Source organism: Lepisosteus oculatus, chromosome 1, assembly GCF_040954835.1.
Source record: "Lepisosteus oculatus isolate fLepOcu1 chromosome 1, fLepOcu1.hap2, whole genome shotgun sequence".
Classification (NCBI taxonomy): domain Eukaryota; kingdom Metazoa; phylum Chordata; class Actinopteri; order Semionotiformes; family Lepisosteidae; genus Lepisosteus; species Lepisosteus oculatus.
Genome location: NC_090696.1, coordinates 24,734,259 through 24,745,033, shown reverse-complemented (window position 1 = coordinate 24,745,033; position 10,775 = coordinate 24,734,259). Strand labels below are relative to the sequence as shown.

Sequence of the window (10,775 nt, the reverse complement as noted above, 5' to 3'; positions counted from 1 at the left end):
ATTGGCCTTTACCAATCCTGGCCTCCTAATAATCTCCATCCATGAATTGGCTTCATCACCCTGTTCTCCTCCCCACTGCTAGCCGATGTGTAGTGTAAAGAACACTTCAGTAAACATTTATTTTTTTATCCTGATTAGTTAATTTAAAGATATTAAACATTATCTTGAATACATGTCATTCAAATATTAAAAGCAAGACAACTGGACAAACAAGCTCTTTATTAGGATCTTAATTGCTGAAAAAATAATTTAAATACAGAACACTATTTAAAAGTCAGTTTTCTGAGTAAAATAATGTTTGAATTAAAATTCAATGTAATGAGTTCTTAAACTTTAACAGACTATACATGCATTTCTCCATCTCTGATCATTGATGGATGAAAGGGTGCTGCTTGAGCAGGTCCTTTTAACCCTGTTTCTGAGACAACTGGGGAAGCAGTAGGAGTTCTCATGGTCAACAAGGAAAGAGATGGAGAAAAACTTGGGGTCATGGCTGAGGCTGTGAGGCCTGAATTCCCATTGAGTGGGGATTTGGCATATTTAGGGAAGGATGGCCTGCTGGTTAGACTGGGCATCCGAGGAGGAACTGCTCGGATTCCAGGTTGAGCCACAGATGTAATTAAGGGAGGGGGGTAGATGATGCCTCTTGCTTCCTTCTCAAAGTTGTGCTTTTGTAGTGTTTCATCTCTAAGCTTGGCAATATCAGTAAAAACAGAAGCCAGTGGCTGAAATGTGGGCTCCCAGTTAAGCAAATAGTCCCAACTGTAGCTGCCCCGGAGCTCTTCTTCAGCACACACAAGGGAAGTAAGGGAGCCATCCACTGAAGTCTTGCTGTCATTCTGAAAAACATACTGTCTTGTTCTGTCTGAGACAACATCTTTCACTTTAATTGTCCTGGATAACAATTCTTCACCTCCACCTTCTTCTTTGAAATTGTAGAGGCTCTCAGCGCTTTCTGCCCCATAGTGACACAGTTCACCCATAGTGGTTGTGGCTAAGTCAGCTTCCTCTGAGAGACAAGACAGGTGTTCTGAATCTCTAGGGATCCCTGAATCTGGAACTCTGGATGCATTCAGGGCTGAGCCTGAATTTTTACAACATGGATGCTCATTGATCATCTTGATCTCCTCATCCTCAGCCAAGTCTCCTTCTGCAGAGCCCCGACCACTGGAGTCTGAGTGCCTGCAAGGGTTGGCCATTTCTTTTTTGGTTCTGATATCAACGTCTGCTTTTAAATCCTGAAGGCAAATAGAGCTCTGTCCATTGTCACTTGGTTTATTAAAATTGTCTGTGCTGGGGTATAAACTAGTGGCCAAGGAATCCATTGTTACCTTTTTAACTTTGGCTTCATTCCTCTTGAATCTAAAAATAATCCCCACAAGGCTGATGGCTAACAGCAGGAAAATGACAAAGGAAACACTTAGACTGACGGTTAAACTGCTGAAGGCTAGCCCTGTAAAAGCCTCTGCAGATTTCGATATATTAATGGAAACCAGACAGGTAGCAGATTTAGAGTCAAGCTTGGGACTGCTGGCCTTAACCACAAACTCAACAAGTTCCTCTCTGTGCTTCAAACTGCCTTTTCTCCTGTAAACTGTGCTAGACAAGTAAATGGTACCACTGGTTCTATTTACTGAAAAAAACCAAGATGGCTCAGGCAAAGAATATATCAGGAGTCCATCAAGTCCCCCATCTCTGTCCATGGCTAAAACCTGGCCAATACTCTGGCCCACTTCAGAGTTCTCAGGCAGCTCAAAATAATACAGGTCTTGTGTAAATATGGGACTAAATTCATCAACACCCTCAATGTCTATATGAACTTTTATTGTTGCTGTTTGGTCTCCTCTATCTGTAGCCTGTACAATAAGACAGTATTCACTCTCTCGTTCATAATCAAATGCTTGTTTGGTATGGAGATCTCCAGTGAGGGGATCAATAGTAAAGGTCTCCTTTCTGTCAGTGCCCTCATAATCCATGAAGCAAGATGACATAATGGAATAGGTTACATGTCCAAAGGGGCCTGTATCATGGTCCACTGCATGGAGAGAGCAAACAGGAGAGAAGGCTGGCTGGTTTTCCATGACAGAGCAGTTCACAGCAGGTAACATAAAGTAGGGAGAGTTATCATTTTCATCAAGCACAGAAATAAAAATCACTGCAAAGGCCACCTTTTTGGTACCTGCTTTACCTCCATCAGAAGCTTGTATGGTCAGTGTAAATTTGGCAGCTTCCTCATAATCCAAACTATGATTCACTTCCACAGCACCGCTCCAGTGATCCAGCCAGAACAAACCCTTGCTATTTCCAGAAATTATGTCATACCTTATCTCTGCATTACTACCCTCATCTGCATCACTTGCTGAGACCTGAATCAGCCGGGTGCCGAGTGGACTGCTTTCACTGACCTGAACATGGTATTCCAAGCTCTTAAAAATAGGTGCATTATCATTGATATCTAGCACTGTCACAGAGATCACTTTAGAGCTGTTTAGAGGTGGAGTTCCACGATCAGAGGCCACCACCAATAGTGTGTAATTCTCTGTGGTTTCCCGGTCTAGGTTTCTGCACAACACAAGCTTACCAACGCACTTTTGTCGAGTTTCAGTCTGTACAACACTTGCTTCAATGCAAAATCTTTTCTCCTCATTTCCACTGGAGATGGTATAGTCAATGTGAGAATTAGCATGGGACCAGTCATCATCATTTGCTGACAGAAAGAGGAGAGTGGTTCCTACAGCTGCATCTTCAGAAGTGCTCACTTCATAACTGGCTTGCAAAAATCGGGGAGCATGATCATTAACATCTTTTAGCTGTATTTCCACAGATGTAACTACTGTTAATGCTGGGTCACCTCCATCCTTGGCTTCAACAAGGAGCTGAATAGCAGTGCTGTCTGTGACATACCTCAGCAGCTTATTAGTGTATAATGAACCTGCAAGTAAAAACAAAAAGGTACATCAGGTCATATGTTTGTACTGAACAATCCTAGATGGTGAAAAGGACATGTAAAATATTTTTTTTCTCTACGCATCACTGTTTTTTTTTAGATTAATAGTGCTGGGTTTTTTATTTAGGTATAAAATCAGCATAACATCTAAGGTAAAATGTTACACTGTACAGGTATTACTTGACTAACATGGTTTCGACAAATATGAATTTGGGTTATCAAATGGGGCTAATCCCCACCCAATATGGTGGGTTTAACACAATTTATACCCAATCATAGAAATAGCAAGATAACTCAACCATGAAGACATGTGCTCTGTGAAACCACAATGGGTAATAAGAGACAGAAACATGATGTTGTAGCTAGTGGTAGTAATCATAGTAAGAAAATTAGAAAACCTTCATAATCATATATTCATAATGATATAAAACACAGTGCATTTGTACACTTTGTGCAAATGTGGAGAAAATAAATATACCAAATTTGTCAAAATTGGTTAGTACTTGTTTATTGGTAAAATATATCTGCTGATACACAAGGTTGCACCATAGCCACTTTGTCATGCTTATTGGCACCCCCCATCAACTTCATAAAGCCAATCCTGTAACCCTATCTGTAGATTGTTTCTGTACTTGAGCTTCAGTCTAAATTGAAAAACCTTGGGGTGATATTTGATTCTGGCTTAACATTCGACCCACGTGTGCAGCATATTGTCAAAACATCTTTTTTCAACTCAGAAATGTTATGTTAATTACATGTTATTTATGTTATGTTATTACATGTTACTGTTATTGCTATTGTGTTACTGTCTATTGTCTTATCTTCTGTCCTATTTGTATAATGGACCTGAGTGACTAATGAGAAACACTTTTCATTATACTATGCACCTGTGTAAATTTAATGACAATAAAGTTTAATTGAAATATCGCTAGACTACGCCCTATGCTATCACTAACGCTGGGGTATCTAAATCTACTTTGAACAAACTGCAGTATGTCCAAAATTCAGCAGCCAGGATCCTGACCAGGTCTAGTGCAAGTCATCACATTACTCCTATCCTGGAGTCCTTGCACTGGCTTCCTGTCAAATTCCATGTGGACTTTAAAATCCTCCTGCTCACCTATAAGGCTCTACATGGCTTGGCACCTCAGTACCTGTCAGAACTATTATCACCATACTCCTCACCTCACAACCTTCACTCTTCTAATTCTGGTCTCATAACTGTCCCCCAAGCCCGTCTACATTGTATGGGTGACAGGGCCTTCTCCTGTTATGCCCCCAAGCTCTGGAACTCTCTGCCCAAGGATATCAGAGAGTCACCTTCTCTAAACTCCTTCAAACCCAGACTCAAAACATTGTTCTTTAGAAGAGCCTTTACTTAACTGGTTCCATTCTTCACCCCTCTGCTGCTCCTAGTACCACCATCCACAGTCTCCTCTGTATATTGTAATTGTGTTTTATCTTATGTATTTTATTTATTTATTGTTGTTCTCATTCTGTAAAGCGTTTTGAGAAGCCACCTTTAAAGGTGCTATATAAAATAAAGTTTATTATTATATTGTCTTCCTACTGTATTACTCAGCTCAGATATCTTTCATATATTTCTTTCACACTTCTTTAACTTATCTCTGCTTGCCTCCAAGTCAGACACCGTTTTCTCATGCCATTGGCCTGAAAGTTTGCAATTGGCCAATACAAAATTTAGGGCTGTGGCATTTCTGTGGCCTGTATTCTAGGTTTGTCTCCTTGAAGGTCCTGTTGCTACACAGGTCTGGGGAGACTTTACATAAAGCCTCTAACCTTTCCCAGAGACTGAACCTCTCAGGATCGGATACCCAGCTTTTCCTTAGGGAATATACCTTGAGGCAACAATAATCTACCTGATGAACTATTGTACTAACCTCTGAGAATTTTGCAGTTCCCCTTCTCAGGGAAAAGACTGAGAGGACCTGCTGATTACTTTCAGCTCTTGAGGAACCAGGTTATATTTCTTCTTTAACTCACTGGGGACTAGATCCCATATAACCACCTCATGAAAACTAAGGATTTATACACTGCAGCAACCCTGGCCCATTGCTCGAGGACTGGAAGGACCCTAAATGCTGACAGACACCTCCTGGTTTATACTGCGAGTAAGATTAACCTTCTCCCTTCCTCTGTCTCTTTAAATCAAACCGAGTCTCAGTCTCCTGAAGATTATAACCCTGATATCGAGAGAAGGCAAGTTCTACTCTGTTAAAATGTATTTTGTCCTCCTAGACATTTCTCTGCATTATGAAGGACATCCTTATGGTACAAGGATGATACCTTACGAGAGCTGCTGGTCTATTACCCTTTTACCCTTAGGCTAGACCAAAGTGCTATGGCACCAAGCCTGAGGACAGCAACCCATTAAGCTCATTCCCTACTTGTCACGCCTGACATCCCTCCCTAGAGGGCGCTCCACTGCTCCCATTATTGTCCTTGTGATTAAGCTCCCCAGGTGTACCCTTTTAGCGTTATTATTTAAAGACCAGTTCCTCCAGTCCTCAGGGCTCATCATTAGGGTAAGATGTCGCGAGGTTTGCCTGGCACCAGGAAACCCTACGTCCGTCTCCTGAGGGCATAGGCCTCATCCCTGACATCTCCTGCATCCTGAGCCCAGATGGAGGTCTGGAGGATCTCGCCACGTCACCCTTGGACCTCCATGTTTTATCTGTCCGTGTGCTCCCCCCTCCCGGGGATTTTAACTTTGTCGCGTCCCAGGATGGATTCCTTGTTGATGGACTCTCGTACTGTGCTTTGACTTGGCTTTGGACCCGTTTGGATTTGGATGCCTTTTTTTCTTCCCCGTACACTGTCTCACGGATTGTCACTATTTTGTGCACTATTAAACCCCTGTGTGTTTCCTTTTACCACGCCTCTTGTTTTCTCCAGTTTTTACCGCATTGCATAGGGTCTTCTACAAGATCTGACACGGATTTCAGTCCGTGTTCGTGACACTACTGGGTCTATCTTTTTCAGAGCCACCCTTGAGGAGACCAATCTTATGCCCTTAGTGCCTAACCTAATTGAAATAATTATAGCCAGAGCCTAATAAGTGTTTACAAAAGTAATTACATGTAAAGGTATTCTATGCAAAACAATTAATTTACACACAAATGCCACTGGATAATAGGGTTGATGCCAATTCACAACAGGTGAAGACAGCCACAGGAATACACATGAACCTGTAGTTCTTGATTTATGCACTCTTAATTTATGCAAACAGGAATGTATCTGAGTAAATCAAAAATGTAAATCAATAATTACCTTACAGAGGTAGAGAGAAAGAGATGTACTGTGCAGTATCTTTCATCCAATTCAAGCCAGTACACAAAAATCAAACCAGTTTCATAATCTTGATAATTATCTCTTTGAAATCACTGAGAACAACAATGAAAGAGCTGAGTATAAATGTGAGTACAGTCTTTTGTAGTCCAGCTTGCTGTTGAAATGACTGGGCTAAAAAGAAACATCAGCTCTACAGGTGAAATGAGGCCAATGCTAAGGAGACATACTGTATTTCTGGAGAATCTAGTCCCTGAGTGCTACATTCCAGAAATCTACAGTAGATGGGTTATTCTCCAACATCAGCCTCTAGAGACGTGGAACTCATGAATCTGTGTTCGATTTTAAGTCAGCCTACGGTGGTCCTTCAGGGCTGCAGGGTGTTTAGGTTTGTGTTAAAAAATGATCTTTATATGATGCTGAATAAATTCGTGGCTTAACTGGTAGCCAAATTAGGGTTGTCCAACTCTGATGTATCAAATTAAAGTAGTGCTTTCTAAAACTGATCTAAAACATTTCAGAATGTGTTCAAACTGAATTTGGATTTATCTGTTTCATTAGAAGAAATGTTTCGTTTTGGAATCTGCAGCCTACACATTTTTTGCAAATCCATTTTTTCTAAAAGACATTCATATTACAGAATCAAACAGGTTAATAATGCAATATAATATACACAATATACTGTACATCACATAACACCAATATAGGGTACAGTATCAGATTGCAGGGAAATTTTGTGTTGGATTAAACAATATTTTGAAAACTCAGATCTACTATTGAAATAATTCCAGGGTTCACTTTCCATTAGTCACTCTGCCACAAAACATGTAATAAACATTTCTTTTCTGCTATTAACTTTTGGCCTCCAAACAAAAACATTGTAAATCATGCTTCAGTGAGAAAAAAGTTGATGGTTTTCCATGACTTTCAGCCAATTTTTACCCATGTCTTCTCTAATTCATCTTAAATTAGCTTTGATTCTGAGTGTGATGATTTTATTATATTTTCAAACTTAACATGATTCTTGAAAAGAATCTCAAACCTTTCATTACACACATTTCTCATTCATTTAACCCTCTTTATGACTTTTTTCCATACTGATGTACATATATGAACTTAAAAGAATTATAAAAGCTGGAAAAAAACAGCATTTTATGTGAATCTTTGTTAAGATGCCATGATGGATCTTGCAAGGGCAGTTTACTGGAATTCTTTTCATGGCACAAGCACGGCTAATGTGCTGGCTTTACCAGAAGCTTATTTGTGTAGCAAAAACTGTATTGCCAGAATATTTGACAAGGAACTTGGAAAATAAGACTGGGTTGTCATATTTCACTGGGCTATTTTGCTACACAAAGTATTGCATGCTCTACTGTCACATTCTGTCTCTCATTCATAACACTTATTGGTAAAGAACAATTATTATTTAATTCCACCTTTTGGGCAGCTCTGTAATGTGTCCTCACAACCCTTGTGTTCTGGGTTTTATTCCAAGCTGGGGAACCTTCTGTGTGGCATTTACTATAAATGGTCTTCCTCTGTTCGTATGGCTTTTCTCTGCTGTGTTTTTCTTTCACAAAGGTTTACAAATGAAAAGAGTCAATTTTGCCCCATCTGATAATAGTTAATTAATCCCAGGATTTCAAGTCATTTCTTGAAACAAATCAGGGTATCAGCTTCAAATCAGGGTATGGCTGGGTAACGTGTTCCAGAATCCCACAACCATTTTCTGTACATAAAGTAGTACCTCCTGTTCTCAGTTTCAAAACCACCTCCAAGCATTTCTTTTTTAAACACTTTTTATTTAGTAATGAAAGGATTTACAAACAGAACATAACCAAAACAGCAGAATAAACATTAGCCTTCATCTTACATTTTCTGTTAACATTGTATAAATAAAATGAACTATTTTAAAAAGTCCACACATACAGATGCAGCCATTCAAAGTGCACGGTACAGACACGTACCGGAGGTAATTGGCTACGGCGTTGCAAAATACCGCGGTACGTGATTGGTTGACCGACAGGGGCACTCGTGGTCCATTGGTCGGTCATAGAAAGATTTACAGTAAATGTCTTTAGTGTGCCTGTTTTAGCATTGAATATTTATATGGAATTTTACCACTGAAGGGAAATCTTAGTAGCTGAGCATAAAAAGAATAGGAGCATACTGTAACGCATGTGAAGGCCATAAACGATATTAATTTTGGAACATAAACATACAGTATATGGCTAGTCTCGGTACTTTAAAGAAAAAATACACACCAGTATTTCATTTCTCCCTAAACATTTTAAGCTTCGAAGTCTTTAACTAACGTGATACCGGAGTCAACAAGCATACTTTTAGAATTTGATTAAAAGGGAATATAATATGGAATCGCGTATCTAAAGAAATTTATAACAATATAATTATATTCATGTACTGCAACACAAGAATAGTACACACTATACATTGTCTGTTGATAATGTTTATGAAGTGCTTTTTCAGCACTCTGCATGCAACCTTGCCAGTGGCGCTGTGGGTTAGGTTCCTGACTCCCATATCACACGCTCTGTGTTTGAATCCTGCTGGAGCTGTGACTTTTTTTTTAACAAACATTTCTTTGAAAAAATAAAACGTTTCCCTGGGTCAGAGATTAAATAAAACCTCACTCACACCAAACAAATTTATATTTCTAAATATCATAACATGATCGAATTTAAGTCATTTTAATAACAATGAATAGTCACCTAGGCGTTACAATATAAACATTTATATTGATTTAAATCGCGCTTTGATTTAAATCGCAATCGCGGGTTTAAATATATGTGTTTTTTGATTCACAATCAGACAAATGCAACCTAAATTGATATGTTTGTCTTCTAAGTATCTTAATAAACTTTCAGCATAGCTTTCTCCCCGTTTAGATTTATTTTTCTTGGGATCTTGGGATCAAATGTGGAAAGATTAGATTGTAATCGTTTTTATTTTTTAAATACATTTTAGAAAAGTGTAATCTATACTAAAAAGCTGTACACCACCTGCTATAAAGATACATATTTCAATACTTTCGGGTTCGGATAGGACAGACACAAGAACTTAGACTTGGAGTGGAGTTAAAGCAAGTTAAAGCCTTGATTTTATATATCACCTTTAAAAGTGGTATCTCAAAGCAAAGTAAATATCCAACACTGATTGTACCCATCTGTCATGCTAATAAAGCACCTTGAATTGAATTGAATTGAATTGAATTGAGAGGAGGGGGGGGGGGGGGAGGACGAGCGAGAGAGCACAGCCAGGAGAGACAGGCATCGCGTATCTTAGGAAATAGCAGTATAACCTTGTTCATGCACAAACAGTGGCATGTTACATTATTAATTTGGGTGTCTCCTCTTGCCAGAAAGCTCTAAATTGCATTTTGAGTGCGGTTCTTGACTTTTTTTAAATTGCAACCCATTAATAAAGCTGATACTGCTTAGACTTCTAATTATTTTAAACTGTATTACAGCAGCACAATGCACAATGCAACGTAAATTGCAAAAATGCACTTGGAATCTGTCCAAGCCCTACTTTGTCAGGCATTTTCTTTTGCTGTAACGGACATAAAAACTCTCTTGCTTTTAACAGAGCGTTTCATAATTTCTAACTACGAAAATTATTATATTATACTAGTGACAAACTAGTATACTTCAGATCTTTTTTCTCTATAACAATAATAAAAAACATTATTTTACATATCACCTTTATGTGATATCACCTTAAGGACAGCACATACAAGGGTTAATTGCACAATGGACCGCACAAAGAAATGTAAAATAGTCTTTTTTAGGTGTGAGGGCAGGAGTGGATCGCAGCAAGCATAATCAGCAAATTAGGAAAACAAAGAACAGGACAGGTGAGACGTGTATCCAGAGAGCGAGTGATCAGAAAAAGGAACAGCTGTTACGCCCAGGTTTTATGCTCTCTCTAAGCTCTCTCTCTCTTTTCAATTGATTTAAAGACGATCTGTCAAAGCGCAATGAAACCTATTACTCGATTCTTATGGACTAACAGTCCCGCCAGGGATTAAAAAATAACATGGAATCGCGTATCTAAAGAAATAACAGTATACAGTAACTATGTTCATGCACAAACAATAGCATGTTACATTATTAATTTGGGGGTCTCCTCTTGCCAGAAAGCACTAAATTGCATTTTGCCTCAACACTCCATACTCAACAATGATAATTCACAAACTGCCAGAACATGTAACTCCACATTCCCAAATGGACCTCATTTCCATAGTCACGCCCCTTAGGCAAAACCAACATCCCTCCCCTGTTCTCTCTCTCCGCTGGCGTTTGTAATCGTTTTTATTTTTAAATAAATTTAAGCAAAGTCATGTATTTTAAAAATCTTAAGATTTTTTTATTTATGTCTTTATTTAGTAGTTTCATTAGTGACAAATGCTAAACTTTCTTGGAAAAATCTATTTTATGTAAACCATGTTTGCTATTAATTAATTTAGGGCTAGAATATGTTCATTGTCTTCCAATGAAAG

At 38.8% G+C, this 10,775-nt stretch overlaps 1 protein-coding gene across 2 annotated transcripts in view; it reads right to left on the bottom strand.

Annotated features, from left to right (window-relative positions):
* Positions 1–202: 202 nt before the first annotated feature.
* dchs2 (dachsous cadherin-related 2) overlaps positions 203–10,775 on the bottom strand; it is a 51,953-nt gene continuing 41,380 nt past the window's right edge. For both annotated transcript variants that reach the window (XM_015344730.2, XM_015344731.2), the window contains exon 20: positions 203–2,932. In XM_015344730.2, coding sequence (XP_015200216.2) covers positions 342–2,932 — 2,591 coding nt within the window. In that variant the 3' untranslated portion in view covers positions 203–341. The remainder of the gene's footprint in view (positions 2,933–10,775) is intronic.